The sequence below is a fragment of the Catharus ustulatus genome, chromosome 6 (genome assembly GCF_009819885.2).
Source record: "Catharus ustulatus isolate bCatUst1 chromosome 6, bCatUst1.pri.v2, whole genome shotgun sequence".
NCBI classification, from domain to species: Eukaryota; Metazoa; Chordata; class Aves; order Passeriformes; family Turdidae; genus Catharus; species Catharus ustulatus.
This window is the reverse complement of record NC_046226.1, coordinates 16,015,338-16,035,520: the sequence shown is the minus strand read 5'-3', so window position 1 is coordinate 16,035,520 and position 20,183 is coordinate 16,015,338. Positions and strand designations below refer to the sequence as shown.

Below are 20,183 nucleotides of genomic sequence, written 5' to 3'. Positions count from 1 at the left end.
ATGCTGGGCCGGGTGCTGGGTTGGGCTCTGCCTTGGGGCAGCCATGACCTTTCCCCTAAAAATGTCATATCATTCCATCTGGGATGGTGACCAGTGACTCCCTCAGCAGTCATCAGGACATCACCCTGTTCAGTCACTAGCAGTGGACTCATCTGACCAGTGCAGATAGGTACACCTGTGGTGACTACCCCAGACCATCTCCACAGCTAGTGGAGAGAAACAGGTACTTACAAAACATGGTTCAGAATAGCTGAAAGTGGATACCCAAAATATGTCAGACGCTTTGTGACCAAGGCATTTGTGTTTCCCTGTGTTTTCTCTGCTACCCCAGATCCAGGTGTCTGTGTTCTAGGTGTCTGAGTTAGTGACTGAAACATGATGCCTGTTGTGACCCACCAGACTTCAAGCACCATCACCTTCTTGTTTTATTTAGTGGCTGCTCATACTATTTTGTAACACAGCACAGGATCATGTGTTAATTGTGAGACAATTCAGGAAATTCTCAACAAGTGCAGAAAAATGTAAAGCATCTGTATATTACAGAGCAAAATCATTTATTTTATAGTTACTCTGAAAAGGGAGACCTGAGCTTAAGTCCTGTAGCAGACCATGTTCCAGCTTGTAACTTCCCCCCACAACTTCCCTTCCCAAAAGTGGCTTAACTTGAAGTTTTAAACACAGTAGGAGGAAAAGAGCTTTGTGTTTTCCACGCAGATATTTCAGATGAGTGTCTTGAGTTTAAGGTTGCTGAGGACCAGATACATGTATTGCAACAGTCAGTCTATGCTATTGTTCTTGTCAATGTTTAACAAAACAAACAACAATTGATAAAAATGGTTAATGATATTTAATTTCAGCTAAGTATAAATGAAAGATTTATGGAGAGTGATTACAGGTAGGTACACTTGTTTGCTTTTATTCTCAAAGAAAATACTTCTGATTGTGATATTTTGTCCCTCTCTACCAGTAAGAGTTAAAGCTTGTTAATATTAGTCATGATTCCAGCAATTGGAGAATGAAAATGGAAGGGAAGGGGAGACTAAGAGTTAAGGAGACTAAGGGGTTTGATGAAGTGTTTGTCAGTGCTCATCATGCAGTGCCTGTCTGCATCTGACACGGGGTCGTGTGGGTCTTTCTTCTGTGACACTGAAAGCACACATCCACCTCGCCACATCCCTGACAGGCAGAATGGAGAATCTGATGGCAGTGCTTATTGTTTTTTCAGGGCAGAAAAAATGCTGTGGTTGTCTAAACATCTCTGCTGCTTTCAAAAATTATTTTATTTTTCTTTTCTCTCAGTTCCACACCTATCAATAGTTTAAAAATTAAGACATGTTGGTCACTTTTACTGTTTTTCTCCTATTTTCCCCTTCTTTCTTTGGTCTCCTATCTTTCTGCACCTCTCCAGTTTCATTTTCTTTCTCTGTCTAGACTTCCTCTTCTTTCTTTATGACAAAAAATGTCTTCCTCTCATTTTTATTTACATTTTTACATCTTCTAGTGGTGATTTTAAGATGCACTGCTTCAGTTGTTCTGAAATTTGCACTTTCCCCTCCCCAGGCTGGTGTCCCAGCACAATCCTGAGTGGATTGGAGGATGCTCTGATGGTGAGATCTCTCTGCAGACCTTGCCAGACAGGTTGCCAGGGATATCACACCACTGGCACTTGCATGCAATGGAAGAGTATTTTTTCAGAGCCTGCAAATAGGGGAATGGAGATTTTATCAAGGTTCTGCTTCTGCCTTAATTGCTCAGGGTTAGTGGTAGCAAAACAGAGCATTATTATTTTCTTCAGTCTCAATGAAAAGACTATTGTCAGATGCAAAAGTTCAGGCTTGGAGACTGTTCTGTTTAACTCTTTCTCTCAATTTGTTTTCAAATGCTCAACAGGCAAGAATTTGGGGTCAGACTTGCCCTAGTTACACCATTTAAATCACAGGCTTGGCACACCACTGTGCACTTGTCACTGTGATTAAATTAGCCCATGTATTTAGACGTACAAGGTCATTTTGGCTTGTTGTGGTTTTTCAAGTGCCCTCTTGCATCAGGGCATTGGCTCTCTGTGTGCCACTAGTTTTGTGCCACTAACTCTTTTTACTCCAATTTTTGTTGACTGTTGAGATCCAAATATGCAAATTTTCTTCTTGCACACCAAGGGGAACCCTTTTGTCCAATTTTCTGCCTAATAAGCCAAATTGTGTATGATTATCTAAAGTGTAATACTCCAAGCCCCCTTTCAGATGGTAAGTTATGGACACACATTTATGTACTTCAATTCCAGGGTTGTTCTTCATTGGTTAAAGGGATGTTTCAAATTAGTGAGGAAATGAGTGAGGAACTATCCATATCTGTGACATACTCACTTGGTGGCAGGCGAAACAGGCTTTTCACTAATAAATGGTTTGCATTGTTTTACAGTATAATTTGCTATACATTGTTTAGCAAACAAATTGGGTCTTCATGCCAAACATCTGTGAATGAAACTCTGGCCATGCAACTCTGTGAAGCTTAGCACATGCCTGAAATGATGCCTCATCGTCCATAATGACCTCTCCACCATGCATGCATTAACTTGTGCGAGTCCTAAAATCAAGAAAGCATCAAACAGCCATTTAATAGTGTATTTCACACATCAAGCTAAAATTTCAGAAGAGGTTCTGATCACATTGTGTCTTATTTATCAAAGAATTTCACATTGGCTCGTCATATTGGCTTGTATCAATCCTCTGCAGAGTGCTGATGTAGTAATGCATATTTAAACACAATTTTTATGTTCTACATTTAGAAAAAATTTTAATGGAAACATAGTTTTGGCCTTTTATCATGTCTAGTCACAAAGCAGAGTTAGTATATTTGACAAAACCCTCCTTGCCAGCTCTGGCTACTGTGTAAATTTGGTGTAGTCCTACTGTTTGTAAGGCAATTATGTGACAGAGAACTAGAGAGAGCTTCACCTTGTGTCCCATTTGTACACACTTCAGAAAATCTTTCTATGACTACTCTGACAAAAGCCAAAAAAACCAGAGAAGACTATTAATTTATCCATGACTTTATCTTGCCTTATTGAAGACTTAATAGAGTTTCGAGAAGAGTAAGATCACATTGACATGGAAACAGAAGTTTTGTCCAAAACAGAACGCTGCAAGAGAGTTTAAAACTCCCAGTGCAATCCATATCTCATACACATCTGGGTGCTTCATGCTTGAAAGGGAAGAGAGTTTAGAATAAAACCTGATTTCATAACACAACCTGAGTGTTGCAAACCCGTTTCTCCTAACTACCTCCACAGCAATGTCTCTGTTGAGTGCCAGTGCATCAAGTCCAGCATGTGGGAAGGCTGAGTTCCAAGGAAATCCAATCAAGCTAGGAAGGGGTGACCTTGAGCTGGCAGCAGAGACATGACAGGATCTCAAATTCACCTCCTTCTGGAGTTCCCATACCCGACTCAGCACTGCCAGGAGACACCTGTCTCCACCTGGGGGCTTGCTGACCTGGATTATTCTCTGGGGAAATATATATTCTATTTCTTCCCAAACAGGAATAGAGGGTCATTCTTCTTTGCAGGTATAGTTAGAGGACAAAACACTGTTTTTTCGGTATGTATTGTTGGAGGGGATGACCAGTACTCAGAATACAAAGTGAAATTTCACTCTTTGCTGAGCAGTGGTACTAAATTGTAAATTGTAAAAGCCAACTGCAAAATTCTCTCTTTATATGCATACATATACACATGAATATTGCACTGTATGGGTATCAGTATCAACTGACGAGAGGTGAAAGCTATGAGACATCTCTGTACTTTGCACAATTGTATCTGTGCCAATGCACAGGGTGCCTGTGCCAAAATTCCCTTTGGGTATTCAGTTCCTCTCAGGAAGGTAGTCTTAGCAGCATGTAAAGAGCTTGTCTCTCTCTTCAGTGCTGTTTCACCCCTGAACAAAGTTCTCTGGGCAGCTCCATTTGGCAGTCCCACTTCTGTGCTGGGTCGAGTGTGTGTCTGCTGATCCCTGGGGCAAAGGGGCTGAAGGAGAAGGCAAATCAGAGAGCTGTTTGACTTGTATGTGCAGTGATGGCAAGCTCTTCTCCATAATGACATTTCATTAGCTACCCACACACAAAAGATAACGATTTTCAATAAAATTGAGTCTCATACAACACACCCATTTGGTTCATAGGATTGGCCTATCCTCAGGGGACATAGAAATACCCAGAAATACTCACAGAAATATCCAAGCTACCTATATACCAGTAGAAATCAAGCTGCAGAGGCATCTTTCTAGGTTACAAAAAGTTGTCTAAGAATCAGGGTAGCTATCTCTGTAGTTTATTTTCACTCAGCTTAATCTCCAGGGCTAGGATGCTAGCAGTACCTGTGGCAGCTCTGCTGAGAGCCCTAGGCTAGACTTCACTTCTGGAAGCCCAGACAAGATGATGTGTGGGCTACAGTCACACTTCAAATACATCCTTATTTAGCAGATAGGAATGGAAGAATAAATTTTGTCAGATTATTCAATTACTAGACGATCACTCTGCATAATCTGAATGTTTATAGGAACATAAAGAACATGAATGGAGGCTGTTTACATCTCAGTACAGGGGGTTTTCATCAAACAGCTGCTTGATTCATGCTGGCCATCAGTCATCAGAGGTGAATGACTTTCCATGAAAGCAAGTGGTGGGACAAGAGAGGCTGCTTTCTAAGAGTGGTTTGTGAACAGGACTCCAGTTAGAGGAGCTCAGTGCATTGACAACAGCTGCTTTCAGGGACACAGCCATTAAATTTGTGTGTGGCCACACACGACCAGCCTTGCTGGCTAGCCTGGTGCTATGCTAAGACACGTGGGGCTCGTGTTGGAGGAGGACACTTCTCTGGTAAAAAGCTTCAGAATCATGGAAGGAGTCACATTCTGACTTCTACATTTCACTGTCTCATAGAGACAAGAAAAAAACCCGTCTGGATATATTTTATTTGACAATGTAAAGACAGAAGTCAAAGAAGAAACCCTAATGAGGAAAATTCTCTGGAACCTTAGTTTTCTCTATTAAATTAGCGAATGGCCATATGTGGACCATCTATCTGTCCAGAAAACAGGCAGTACACTATTCATTACTCGTAGGAAGAGGTTACTGGCTTTACTACCTCCCACATACAAAGCAAATGTTTTACAGTTATAATAAAAAGCAGCTCCATCTGGACAACTTTTAGCAACACACTCACTACTGCTCAGTGTTCGTCACACAAGGCTTTTACTCCCATATTTCCATCTCCACTCAGGTAATTTAGATAGTTCAGCATCTAAAAGACCAACAAACTGTCTTGTCCCGGTGTTTATTATGTTTTATCACAATATATATTTTTTTTTTTTACTTTCTCTTCCAAACTAGAAAGTGTTACAGGTATCTTGGTCAATATTACCTGCAGCATTTGAAAGGACTACATATATTGGGTTATTTTCAATTTTAGACATTTGATGAAATTCTCCTTCCTCAAGCTGCGTTGCTCCTTTGCTCCTTGTGAAACCAAATAAAAAGTCTTTTGTGAATCAGAAAAGGCCATTCTTTCCCTAGAGACCTTTGAGTACTTCAGTCTTAGCCAAACTGAACCAGTAGTCAGATGATAAATAATATTTACAAGAGCAAGTAATCATACAATTTTTAACATCTTCAGACCTTTTCTGTCTGTCTTGTGTGGGGAGGGAGAGAAGATTTGTACAAGTGCTCTGCATAGTGCCAAGATGATTATGCAAAAGGAGAAAGTCCCTTTCACAGCTCTGGAAATCATGTTGCAGGATAGCTTGACATAACTCCAAGATACCAATTGCCAAGGAGAGTTTCTTCTTCTCTGACTGTTCACATGAGGGTTTTGAAGCCTGCGATTTACAGCTAACTGGGCTCTGCCTCACAGCCATTTTTAGCTGACCAGTTTCTGCACTATATTTAAGCAAGCCCTGCTGGCATGTGGGCAATTTCTGTTTTGGGATGGTTCACACTCAAATTCCTCTCTCTGTGCATGGATTGAGCCTTTGCTGAGTGTTTCTCTCATGGAAAAAACAATCCATACTGCTCGGCAGCCGTTCATCAGCACTTAGGAGGTTCCCTGAGCTGCTGCACTCGGGCTGCACAGCTTCGGGGGCAGATCTCTTTCTGCAGAAGCGCACCTCTCTCAGCCTGCTGGAGTCACTCTGGGTAGGTCTAAAGGGAGGATTTGGACTGTTCGGATTGCAAGTAATTACAGTAGATTGCTGAGCCACACGTGAAATTTAAGAAGTGGAATTTAGTCTCCATTTATTTTCAGCAGTGTAAAGTCAGAGCAATTCCACAGACTTTGTTGGACTTGAGGAGGATTTCTTCTGATGTTACACAGGAAGAAGATCTGTCCCTGGGAGACAAAGGTGATAGATGCAATCCCATTTCCTACTAAGTCTTCAATTAAGCTAACTTCAGAATTATGCTCCTACACGAAACCAATCTTAATCAAGAGAAGCATAATTAATAAAGAGAACCTTTATTATTAGGATACTGGACAATTAAATGACATAATTGATAAAAGTACTTTCAGTGACCCCTCACATAATAACCAATTCTTTACATTCCCTCTAATGATCTTTAAAAGGTTTTATTGACTGGAGGGATATTACAGCTGGCATTATCTGTCGGGTGTTCTCAGTGTAGAATACACTGTCAATATGTTTTGATTATAAAGGAAGAAAAATGAATGGGACTAATGTAAAAAAAAAAAAAAAAAACCAACCATCATAATGCCAGCTTTTCAGACTGGCAAAAAGCTACTAAACAAGATAAAAATAAATTCAAAAATAAATTTAAAAACTACATTAAATGCATGAAATGAAGGCACTTTGTACAAAGCCAAAACATGTCTGGAGGATGGTCATGGCCATGGCTGTGCCTAGCAGTGGACTGCGCACTGGCAGTGCCCTTTGGGGATGGGCTGGGCACACTTCTGCTCCTCAAAGGCCTTTCCTGTTGCAGAGCAGTGCAGGCAGCTAAGGCACAGCCATGGAGCTCAGCTCACCATGCTCTGCTAAGCATTGCAATAGCAGCCTGGGATTGGAAATATGTATGCTCCACCCAGAAAAAAGGGATTATTTGTAACTGAATTGCATAAGCGTGATCTGCCCCCACAAAACTGAGACATGCATGTTCTCGCAGATGGTGGCATGAGGGCAACAAATTTATCTGCCACTCTGTAAAACAAAAACACCAGTGAAAGCCCAAACCAACATCTCTCTCCTAGTTCTTTAAAATTCTCTAGACCTTCTGGACAGATTGCTATCTTCAAAATGCTTAACAAACATTAACTAGAAAAACTGGAGAAACATCAGAAGGTGTCCTTACAAAAAGATGTCCATACTGGAAGGAAAAGTGGAGGAGGAAAAGGGAACAGGAGTTCTCTACCAAAAGGAATGGCTGTTAATGCCTGTGCTCTGGGTCAGGGTGGGCATCAGTACTAGAAAAATGAGGGGTTGAAATAATAAGGAACAGAGAGAGGAGGTGAGCAAGCACTGCTCTGCCCTGCTGTCTTGCTCTCTCTCAAGGACAGTACGCCCCTCGTCAGACAAGTGACTGTAGATACTGGCATTTTAGGCAATGGACTTTTCCATCCCCCAAATTATGATACTTTGTGTCCGGATATTTTGCTGAATGCAGATAACTACCTTGCCATTTAATCACTGTCAAACATAGGCACAACTTGAATGATAGACTTGATCCATACAAAAGAATGAAGCTACTGCTATTTCACAGAATCATTTAAATGTAATTTCACAACATTATTTAAATAGTATGATTAATTTCTGTGCAGATGAACAAAAATTCTCTGCAGATTTTCTGTTACAGAAATGTCTTTGAAAGAAGAGTGTCTGCAACACAAATAAATGCAAGGAGCTGAGAAGAAAATTAAAGCTCGTAAAATTAACTGACCTTTGCAGCTATCTAGATCACTTTGCATTTGAGGCAATCTGTCTCTGCCTTCAACCAGACTGAGACCACTGATTTTTATGCAGCTGCTTCTGGCTTTCTTCACTCACAATGAAGAGTCTGCGCAGCCAGACCCTGCTCTTTGCAGGATAAATGCAAACACAATGTCCATGGACTGCACAGGGTGGTCCCAGCTTTCCCGTGCTCCAGGTGTGCAATGAGGCAAGTCCATGAAGAGGCAGAGAAAGCAGCAAGTCCTGCTCACCTTGATGGCTATGCAAAGATTTGGTTCTGTGCAGACAATTACAATTTACACAATTGTAACAGAGGACAATTTCTAAGGAACAATTTGAGTTTAGCCAGTCTCCACACTGGCTTCTCAGGGCTCAGAGCAAGTGAAGGGAAGAAACTACAGTTCCAGCTGCTTGGGAGTGTTACCATTTTTCATAAGGTTTCATGCCACTGCCTCAAGAAGCAGACGTCAAAGGCAGCACAATTTTTCCACATGGCTTCTTTCAAAGGTTACAATGAGGAATGACCCTATTTTCCCACTCCTACCTCACACACAGCTGGTATCTTTACATACACCTGTTTACACACATCATAACCCTGTGTTAGTGCTTCACTCCACCACCTGGCATGAGCTTGGGGAATGGAAGTTGTGATGCTCATCCCCATGAACGTTGGCTGACACGGCTGATTAACCAGCAGCTCTCCAAGATGGACAAACCAGCAGCATCATTCTCCACACCAGAGGGGGTGGCCATGTGCCTGCTGCTGGAGGGGGCTCTGGAGTGAGAGCAAGGCAAGGGTGCTGTGGAGAGGGACCACCCCAGCAGACACCATCTTCTGCCATCCCCAGCTCTGCCCACGCTGACCTACTGCGTGTCTCGCCTTCATGGCAAGGCTCTCCGAGCAGGGAGCTGTGCTGCTTAGCAACCCTGCAGCACAGTAAATCCTGAGCACTGAGTACAGGGGTGGCAGAGAAGGAAGGACAGAGGCAGCAGAAATCAGACTGTGCAGCCCCTCAAGCAGTGGCAGCGCAGGTCCAAGGGGCTCAGGTGTGGCTGAGATAGATGTGCACCCCGTGAGTGTCACAGATATGCAGAGGGGGACCCTGCCTGGGCCTTTTCCCTCTGGACAATGTAGCTGTAGGCAGCAAACAGCAGTACAAGCTGAGGGGTGTGAGATGTGATCTCCCTTCAGCTGGGACCCTCAAAACCACCTCAACTCACCAGGAGCTGCAGTTGTTCAGCCAGTGGAGAAATCAGGCTTTACTGCTTTTACTCAAAATGCACTGCAAATCCTTGGTGGAAAGCAAAAGAGGGCAATAAGACCATCAAGGAGGTTTCCATGGGATTCTTTTTTGTGCAGGGGGAATTTCTGAATGATAAGGAGCTGGATTACAGATCTACTCTCCCACCCTACTAGCATGGGTACAATTTTCTCTATGTCATAAAATCATTGACCCAGGGACTCCAGGCTGCTGCTGCTAGTGGATTCTTGCAGGTCCTAAGCTCAGTCCTAAGCTCAGATACTCCAGATAATCAAGACAGAAAGTTTTTTCAAATGTGTTTGCACACTGTGCTGGGTATGCCTCAGCCACAGCTGTGGCTTTTCACCCACAGGGTCAGCCACAAGCCCACTCACATCAGCTTGGGAAAAGTATGACTGCCCAAAAAATTAAATGAATGCCTAAGAAAAATTTATTTCTTTGTCTTTAGGAAAAAACGTAATAAAAAACATCATGGTGAGCCTGGCACCTCTCCTATGTGTTTCAAAGCTCTAATACTAACTTGTATCTTCTATTTGTGTTGGGGTAAATCAGAAATGCTGCAACCAATATAATTAGACAGAATAAATGCATGAGCATTATATTCTGTCACAAGTGTGTAAAATCTATCCAGGGCTATCAGAGTTGCACTCAGGCAGTAACTCCCAACAATTCCTGTCTGTAAGGGTAGGCTTCTGCCCATTCAATGTGGCACCCTCATCTGCAGTAGAAAACAGAGAAGATGGCAAGTTTCTTTCTGATCACACTGAAAAACTAATTTATCACAGGACAGGCCATAATTTTCAACAGATTTCTGTTGGCACCCTTGTCAATATATCACAAATTAGGAGTGAACAAGTGCAAAATGATCCATAAGAGAGTATTCTGTGAAGCAACTGGACTACTTGTTTTATGCTAAAGGCTAAAGCCTCTTGAAGGAAAAATGGAGCATTTATGACCACAAACTTTTTCCCTGGCAGAATTTGTGAGTTTGCCTAACTTAGAAGAGACAGAGAAATCCTGCCCTACAACAGTTACAAAAACATGTAGTACTTATAAAATCTCAGACTGACAGCACTGGAGAGCAGATCCTTCTGCTTTTCTGACCAACACACTCTGCACAGACAACAGCAAAACAAACTGTTCTGCACAGCAGTGCCCATTTGGCTTTGCTGAGCCATGTCTCCAAGTGCAAGTCTATTTTATCCACTTCACTCATCAGCCCTTGAACTGGGCCTAACAAGCAGTTGCAGTACTTTTACTATTCTACTTAAAAAATGACACCAATCCTTCTTCATCTTTATGCACCCAAAAAACATTGGGCAGCACACACTACTAGCCTCCTGTCCAAAATCCCCACTGATGCCACTGAATGAACAGAACAAATACAGCAGAGCTCTGGTATTTCCACTGGCCTCGGGTCAAGCTGTAAAACTCCTCAGCAGCTTGTCTCATAAACATTACCCTCAACACTGTTGCACAACCACCATCCAGACTTCAATACTGTTTGGTAGAACAACTGGTTTTCCTGGTATTAGCACTCAGTTTTCATCAAGCAGGGCTACATTCAGTTTAGTAAATAGTAATAAATTTGAAAGAACACAAGACAACCAAAAAAAACTCCCCATCCATGGAGATATTCAAAACCCAGCAGGACACAGACATAAACAAGCTGCTCTAGCTTACTCTGTTAGGGCAAAAGTTTGGATGAGATGCTTTCAAGCTATCCCTGCCGACCTCAATCATCCTGTGATTCTACAAACTCATCTCTTGATTAAAAAAATGGGATCTCTTGCAGAAAGCTTGGCTGCTCAGGGTATTTAAATTGTCTTTAGTAGCTTATCTGCAGCCTCATTCCAAGGATGGGAGTCAATTAATCATTGGGAGATGATCAGGCATAGAGGGTAAGCAACACACGGGGGTGTTGGGCTTTGGTTAGAGGTGACAGAAGACCTGGATAGTGGTGTTCAGTGGCAGATACTAATCCTGTTGTTGCTAAACATCAACATTCAGACAGTGGAATCAGGTCAGAATGCAAAGATCTTTTCCCTACCTTTCCAATATATTAAAGTCTGCCTTTTTCTCAGCTGCCCTCAGTAACATTCCCGGGGTGTTCCTATGAAGACTCTATTTCCCTTTGAATGGCACTTCTTAGGGATTGATCCCATTTGCAGAGCTGAACTGACATCAATGAGTTGAATCAAAGGCACAGAGATCTGCCCCCACACACCTTCTTCTTCCCTTTGGGTGTCTCCCATTCAAGCAGTACTTCTAAACCTATCTTTTCCACCAACTATCTCACTCCATCTTCTGAGTAACTACTGTCTTTCCCTTCACCTGCTCAGAATTAAGGCACTATTTCAGTACAAACTCCTCCAATGTGTCAGGGAGAATAGGAGAGATTAACAATTTCAATTCACCTTGACCATCTGTCATCAGTCATGCTGTGAATTGCTCTTCAAAGCAATTAAGTACATTTAGGATTCTGTCCTCTCTGCTCAGGCTAAACAGCACTGTTTTGCTGCAATTAATATTGACTTTGGACTAGATCATTCTTAGCCTCAGTGGCTCATAGGAAATGACCATGTAGAGGACTACACAGTTCTTGCTCTTTGGGGGAGTGAGTGATACAAAATTGGCTGGGGAAAAGGTGCAGGGCTTTGGCCTTTTTAGTGGGACATAAATCCCTGCACCATGGGACACCCTCACCACAGCCCCCACTGCCAGTTCTTGGCCTCCTTAAGAAAGTCTCAGTGTCTTCCCCTTGCAAGTATCTTGTTAAACAAAGCCAAATTTCAGAACCTTGCTCCCACTTCTGAAATGAGACTTTGCAGTATACAGGGGTCATAAATCATACACGAATGCTAAGCACCCTAAAAATACCTGAGCAATGAATTTTAAGACAGTTTAAATATGACCTGTCATTTTATTTCAGTACAATATTTTCTTCCATTTAATTATTATTTGAAGGTGAACTCAGCACCTATTTAAGTAAGTGCCTATGTAGGCATTTATGGTGCCTTTCTCTCAGGCTATGAGACACATATAAAGCAGTGGCTTCACAAAGTTAGAACAGTGAATAAAAGGTGTATTATTTAAAACTTGGTTATCATCAGTTCGCCTTCCCTGCTGATTTAGCAGGAGGGCTCTTTGGCAGAAAACCCTGTGGCACATCTGAGAACAGACAGATCCATCCTACCTGAAATCCAGCAGAACCAAGGAGCCACATCACCAGGCACAGTGACCTGCCCATAGGTCACCTCAGACTGGAGGGGTGTTCCAGAGATACCGAGCGTATATTTTTCACATATTTGAAAACCATCTGAAACACTCCCTGCCAGGCTGAATAGCTGGTGCATCACTTGTCATAAAGACCAGGATGCTCAGCTTTGCTTTCCCCTTCGAGGTTTGAAAGATGGCTGTTATCTTAATTTTATACAGGGAGCCAGGGATTTATTTTTCCCTTTTATGTAAATATCTTACTCTCCTCACAGACACTGACACACCAGTGAGCTGCAGAAATAGGATTATACACTGCATGTCCCGCTCTCCCCCATCTCAGTTGCTTATTTACCAAACAACTCTTGTTAATCCTCTTTACTGTGTTTACTTCCCACTTCCCTCTAGTCTTAGTGTCTTACTATTATTCAGGTACTTGCAGATGTTAAAAAAAGCTTGAGACAGTCACCTCCAGAGCTGATTAAAGTGAATTGAATTCCACTGATTTTTTTTGAATCTGCATTTACTTACACCCGATGAAGGTTTGTTAGAGCTGTTGGCATTCATGGTGCACTTGCTCAAACCCAAAAATCACATAATACTGAAATGATCTGGTTTTCTCCACCCTGTGTTAGTTTCTGAATTGTCTTTAGACCTCCTGCTTTTACTTCTTGATTACAGTCTTTTGGGAAAAGAGTGAGAATGGCAGGTTTTTACAGACAAAGACATGGTAGGGAATTACTTGGAAGTATTCTAGATATTGAAGCTGTTATTCATCTGCTCTTTCTGTGTGTTACAGAAATCACTGGTTGTGAGCTCACTTTTTTATCCATGAAATGCATGGAAAAGTCCCACTGCTTACACTGAGGCTGAGCCCCAGCCAATGATTAAGCCTGTCCTAGTAATCTACGAATGTCACAGATGGTGCTGACTATCACTAATTTTTTTCTGTTGTGCTATGGAAAAGATTCTTGCAAGAAAATCTACATTTTTTTTAAAGTGGAAATAACCCTCAAACACCAAGACCATAGGAAATATCTATTTGTCCAAACTGAAGCAGCTTTCATCAAGTAATCCTGCTGCAGCACAACACAACAACGTGTGGTCTCCTCTGGTGCTTGATCTATGCAGCAGCACACATCTGTACCTGGTGTGCCAGTCATACAGTGCCCAACGCTGCAGTCACCAGCAACACACAAAGGAAATTCAGAAGTTGATTGAAGCACCTTTTTACTATCACTCCATATGTGTCTTCCCAAAAGTTCAAATCATCTGAGTATCAAAGTTGATAAATGCAACTTGGTGAAAGTTCCCTCATGGACCAGCGAGGTCAAATCCATTCACAGGATTGGATTTCAGCATTTCTTATGACCATTTCATATTGGAAGAACCTGACATGCAGGGGAAATGCAAGTGATGGCGGTAGCAGCATACTTGCTTGGTTCTGGTAGTTATTATATACAAAGAAGCACCAATCCACTAGGTTGTATTTTATTACAAATCACCTTATGACTAAAATTGGTGATACACTGAAGTTTTAGCTTTTACAAGGGAAAACAAACTACCCCAGAAGACACAGTTTATATAGAGATTGAATAAAACACATTTGAGTTATGATACCTCGAGGTCACTACCTCTCTTCCTGCTACAGAAAAGCAGACATAAGAGAGTTTGACTGGGTCTGGCTCTTTGAAACCAGTAAATGAGATTTCAACTTAAGCACAATAGGATTTTTCTTTTTCTTTTTACTCCAAATTTGATTCTTATGAAAGTGAGGGATTAATATAACAGATTCAGACTCAAAGGAAATAAATCCCTGCCTCCACTTTCTTACTAAAGCATTTAACCCTTGTTACACCCTACAACCAGATGACTGCTGCTAGTTCATTCTTTAGCACCTCTTCAGTGGAGGTAGGAGAGAGATTTGTCAGAGATGCTGCAGTTACAGAAGTCCCAGTTCCAGGAAATGTGCAGGAAGGAGGGCCCAGGAGGAGGAGTGCAGAGGAGAGCTGATGGGATGAGGGCATGAGAAAGGACAGGGCAGAGCATGGTTATGGAGCCTGAAGCTGGGAACACACTGGAGGAACTCTCGGCTTCAGCATCACCCAGATTAATCACCAGATTACTCTTTCACTAGTCACTTCTACCTTCCAGCAAAAAACAGAGTGAAGGATTTCTCACATTGGCTAAAGCCAATTCAGCTCAATAAAATGTGATAATACTCTGTTGAAGCCAGAGATGCTTTTCTTGTGAAGCGTCTGATCTTATTTCCCAGCATTTATTGATAGATATCTTTTACAGTGGATCAAGAAACCTGAACTACTGGGGAATGCTGCCAGGCCCTTCAGGGCATTCTTTTAGCAGAACTGTTTTAGGAAGGACTCATTGATGAAAAGAAATGCTCTAGTTACCCTTTAAAATTATAATTACAGTAATTTCACGAATACAAGCCGCACCAATTTGACCAAAATTTTGGTGGAAACCCGGAAGTGCGGCTAATATTCCGGGGCGGCTAATACATTAACAAAATTCTAAAAGCTGCCAACACGGAAGTGAGAGCCCGCGGCAGCCCCAAGCCAAGCTGGAGCCCGGCCGGCCCCGGCAGAGGTGGGAAAGCCTGGCAGAGGCGGGGCCTGCAGTGTGGGGGCGGGCGGCAGAGCCCGGGCCAGCAGGGCGGGGGAGCCCGGGAGAACTGGGGCTAGCAGTGCAGGGGAGCACGGCAGAAGCAGGAAGGCCGACGGGTGGGGCTGCCTGGCAGCGGGGGAAGCCCAGCAGAATCGGGGCCAGCAGCGTGGGGGAGCCCGGCGGTGCGGGGGCCTGCAGTGCCGGCCACGGCGAGGAAACGCGGCGGCGGTGCAGACGGGAGGGGGCGGCCGGCGAGCCTGGCAGCGGCGGCAGTGGCTGGCCCGCCGGCAGGCCTAGGGAAGGCGGCGCGGCCGCCGAGCCGGGCGGCGGCAGCCCGCCGGCAGGGCTAGGGAACGCGGCGCGGCCGCCGAGCCGGGTGGCGGCGGCGGCAGCCTGCCGGCAGGGCTAGGGAAGGCGGCGCGGCCAGCGAGCCGGGCGGCGGCGGCGGCAGGCCGCCGGCAGGGCTAGGGAACGCGGCGCGGCCGCCGAGCCGGGCGGCGGCGGCGGCAGGCCGCCGGCAGGGCTAGGGAACGCGGCGCGGCCGCCGAGCCGGGCGGCGGCAGCCCGCCGGCAGGCCTAGGGAAGGCGGCGCGGCCAGCGAGCCGGGCGGTGGCAGCCCGCCAGCAGGGCTAGGGAACGCGGCGCGGCCAGCGAGCCGGGCGGCGGCGGCAGCAGGCCGCCGGCAGGGCTAGGGAACGCGGCGCAGCCGCCGAGCCGGGCGGCGGCAGCCCGCCGGCAGGCCTAGGGAAGGCGGCGCGGCCAGCGAGCCGAGCGGCGGCGGCAGCCCGCCGGCAGGGCTAGGGAAGGCGGCGCGGCCAGCGAGCCGGGCGGTGGCAGCCCGCCGGCAGGGCTAGGGAACGCGGCGCGGCCAGCGAGCCGGGCGGCGGCGGCAGCAGCCCGCCGGCAGGGCTAGGGAACGCGGCAGCAGGGCGGTGCTGACGGGAGAGGGGGGCCAGCGAGCCCGGCGGCGGCGGCAGCACCACCCGGCCGGCCCCGCCGAGCCGTGGCGCTGAGCTGGGCTACCCGGCCCCGTCGGCAACCATGAGCGGGCCGAGCCTTCCTGGCCCCGCCCCGAGCCAGTAAAGCCCGCTATGCCGCGATCCTGTTACTAATTGGCCAATTTGTGAAAGCTGCGCACGGATTCTCGCGACGAACGAAAGTGCGGCTAATATTCGGGGTGCGGCTTATCTATTGACAAAGACAGCAACATTGTCGAGGCACCGGAAGTGCGGCTTATAATCCGTGCGGCTTGTATTCGTGAAACTACTGTAATACGATTTTCTTTCATAGCTGTCCATTCCACATCTGAGCAGTTTTCAGCTTAGCATTTGTCAGTAGTGTGAATGTCAAAAATAAGAAGATCTAAGAGGAATTTTCACTCTTCTCTGAGCCTAATGCCTGTTCAAGCAGCTGACTTGTAGGTTGATATTCCTGCTGTTGACAAATAATGCATGTCTTCATCAACTATCAGTATTATTTTGCCCTGAAATTAAGCATGAGACTGTATGTGAATTCCCCAAATCTTTGCAAGGCAGCTTTAAACTTTTCTCTTTAAATTTAATTTCTGTTCCTCCCATCTATGGCACCCATCTACCAGCATCACAGCAGATTTGAAAAGCAATTCCTTGTGAGGCACAAGAGTTACTGCTCTCATACAAATATTTTTCAGCCTTCGCACAAATCATTCACAATTTGGCAGTAGGCAGACAAATACAAATGAGTAGCAATGGTAGAACAGCATCTACATGTGTGAGGCTTTGCACTGTGCTACCAATTCGATTAGATGCCAATCTCAATCCTCCAAAGATAATTTTTCAAAGTGCAGCTGCTAGAGTGAAAGCTTTCCAGTTCCCCCAAAATAATAAACATTCATTTTAGCTAAACTAGAATAGCAAAAACACTTATGTAAATTTAGTAAGAACTTAAATGGAGACTTTCTTTTCTTGCTGGAATTCTCCTTTTTTTGATGCTCTTTCAAATCCCACATAAATTTTTCAACAACCACAAAACATGTCCAATGCTCCATCATTATGATGTCCCCACCGAGGCTCAACAGAATTCTTGCAGTCACGTTGCATGCACATAACATTTTTCATGAAAAGTATTTTCTTTCATTTTCCTTTTTCCCTCACTCCAAAATATTATCACTCAGAAATCATGAAGTTGAAAAAATCTGCCATTTAATCCAAGATGAGATTCAGATGTCACTGCAGGGTCTCATGAGAGCTATGGATGGGAATACTGCATTCTCTGCTGCAGGCTGGGTCACCTGGATATACAAATAGCTCCCAGCCAAGACCCTCACAGTATAAAACAGGGACACCACAAACACTCAACTGTGGGGTGTTCTCAGAGCCATACTAAAAAAAATGGAGGAGAAAAGAACCTTCATCCACCCAGCCTACAATTCCCACAAATTACTTTCTCTTCTAAATCAAACCTTTGGACTTGCATTTGGAACCTTAAAATGGAAAAGTTAAAGTTTTAACCTTTTATGTCAGAAATATGTAATTTTATTTAAGTGAAGAAATAATTTTTGTTCATATTTTTCTGTGTAACTGAAGCCAATACTCGTAATTACTCGAGGCCTAGGCAAGTGCAGCTATTGCAAAGACTTTGAGCTGAAAGGGCTACTACACACTGTTGTACATTGGCTTCACAGAGGCTTTTACATTAAAAGAGAAAGATTTTAAATATTGTCTGTAGGTTATAATTTTGAAGCAAGAATAAATTAGAAGTATGGTCTCCAAATGAAAAACTACACATATTACCATAGACTTTGAGTTATAAGAGTCTGCATTACTTTGAAAGCATAAAATTAGAAATGGACCTGGGCCAAGAATCTCACATCCCATTTTGAATTTTGAACATTACCAGAAGTAGAGTTCAAATACAAGCAGTACAGAGTTTCTACCTCTACAGTTGGCCTTGCCAAAGCTCTCCACATTCACCAGCAACCTGCACCATTTGACTTTGGAAAAGTTCTTATTAATCTGAACAATGTAGCTCTATCCTATTTCTAGTTTTTCTCTTCCTTATGCCTATGACTGCTTTGAACTGCACCCTTTACACATGCAGGATATGGTACATGAAGTGACTTTCCAATGAAAACACACATTGGCTACAGGATGCATTTTGCCTTTTGGATGCCTTTAAACTAAACAAGGTGCAATGAGACAATCTTGGGTCAGCCTCTGTGGGGCTACATTGCCCTAAGCACAGTAAAAACATCTGGAGTCTTACCTTTTTATGGCTTTGTAGCAAATGATGACAACTACAAAGAGGAACACTAGTGTGGCGCAGCATACTGCAATGATAATAACCAGGCCTGGCCACCAGGTCTCTTCAGGGGGACAAAAGGTAGACTTGGGAGGAGCTGTTAAAAGAGTGTGGAAAAGCACATTAATTCTCCAAAATCAACAGGGTATTTTCAGATATGCTTCAGTCACTCACACAGTAGCACTACACCAGGATCACAGATACATGCAAAGATGTTATTTCATGTTTAGTACTCATTTCTTTCTTTCCCCCAAGCAATCAATTTCTCTTATTGGTATGAAACACTTCTTGTCACAGTCCCAAGATGACCAAGTTCTCTGTGTCAGTCCTATCTACAACCTGGTACTCAGCACAAAGGAGAAAGGCTCAGCTCTGCTACCCATGGGAAACGTCTTCTTCTGTATTCACCATCTCCAGCTGCATCAGATTTAATTTTAGAGAGGGATATTATGCTGATAAGAGCACGTTTTCAAAAGGGGAGGTTTGTTGGGAGCCACAGCAGTGCCTACCAATCTGTAGTTAATATTACTGCAAACTTGGAGTGAGGAAGGGGGATTTATTTTAAAAGAATATTAGTTTTATTACATTCACTAATGGCTTTCAGAGTAAAATAGAGTATTTTAGCTTTTTATTTAGCTTTCAGAGTATTATAGTTGACAAGTTTATTACCCATTGCACTACCTTTGAATTCTAAGCCAAATAGTCAAGACAAAAGAAAAGTTAACTTGTAGAAATATAAACTACTATTTCATTATTATTATTATTATTATTATTATTATTTATTATATTAAATTATTATTATTTCATTTTTTATTACATTTAGGGATAGAATTGTCTATTTAAGTACCATTCAAAGCAAGAAATATTTTGTATCTGGTGACATTTAGTTAAAATATTTTCCTTCAGGTCTATATTCCTTTTCCCATGCTTTGAGGGGACACATTTCCTGAAGGATAGTGAGTAGCAGCCAATGCCATAATCAGTACCAGTGTATTGCAGAGGGAAGTGAGAGCTTTAACACAGCCTGTGCAACCACATAAATTCCATGAGAATTTTGGTCACCTTCAGTGATGTTTGATCAGTTGGTGGGACTGTCTATATCTGCATTCTCAACTAAGTAGGTGAGAGAATGAAATATGCCAAAAGGCTTTAAGTCTCATTGTTCAATTTGATATTCTGAATGTCCAGTTATACACATTACAAATAGCTGCACAAGTTAAAATACGTCATCAGTCCAGTATCATTTATTATGGTCTGACATCTCCTCTGTCTCCTGTGTTTGATTAGGAAAAGACATACATATACCCTTAGATTAACACTCATTAGATGAAATAATAAATTACACAATTACTGAGAAAATTTCTCTTTTCCAGTTTCAAGATATATAGAGGAGTTGGCAACATTCACCCCAAGGAATCTGCAACAGCACCTTAGGAAAAGACTAGGTAAAGAACTATAAGAAGCAAATAGAATAATAAACCCAACAGCTTGGCAACTGGTGGTTCCCAGCTTCCTCTTTGACTATGTTAACTCCTAGACTGCCCCAGCAACTGAATTTCTCTTTATTCTTATGTCAGCTGCAGAAGTCCATTCTCAGTGGGTGATGGAACTATTTATTGTGTTTAGATAAGGCTAATAATTTAAATATTCTCTGAAAGTTTTCAATGTTGTAGGATTCCAGAAGAGAATGCATTTCAAAGAAGACAAAATGTTTGCATGAAGGAGGAGGCAATGTCAAAGTCAACTTAACCCTTTGGTGCTGTCCTGAAAAACACAAAAGGGAGCAGTGAAGTAAAAGGAAAAACATTGATCAGCAGGTGCCATGTAAAATTTGATGAGATCACAGAGG

The 20,183-nt window shown here is 43.4% G+C and overlaps 1 protein-coding gene across 2 annotated transcripts in view; it reads right to left on the bottom strand.

Annotated features, from left to right (window-relative positions):
• Positions 1 to 20,183, bottom strand: part of PRIMA1 (proline rich membrane anchor 1) — a 49,959-nt gene that overhangs the window by 2,880 nt on the left and 26,896 nt on the right. Inside the window, exons 3-4 of one of the 2 annotated variants that reach the window (XR_004418198.2) lie at positions 18,299 to 18,431; positions 2,364 to 2,583 (exon numbers count right to left, since the gene is read on the bottom strand). Coding sequence is in view for 1 of the 2 variants with exons in the window: in XM_033062394.1 (XP_032918285.1) it covers positions 18,299 to 18,431 (133 nt within the window). In the remaining variant the exon portion in view is untranslated. The remainder of the gene's footprint in view (positions 1 to 2,363; positions 2,584 to 18,298; positions 18,432 to 20,183) is intronic. The other variant, XM_033062394.1, reaches the window with a different exon arrangement.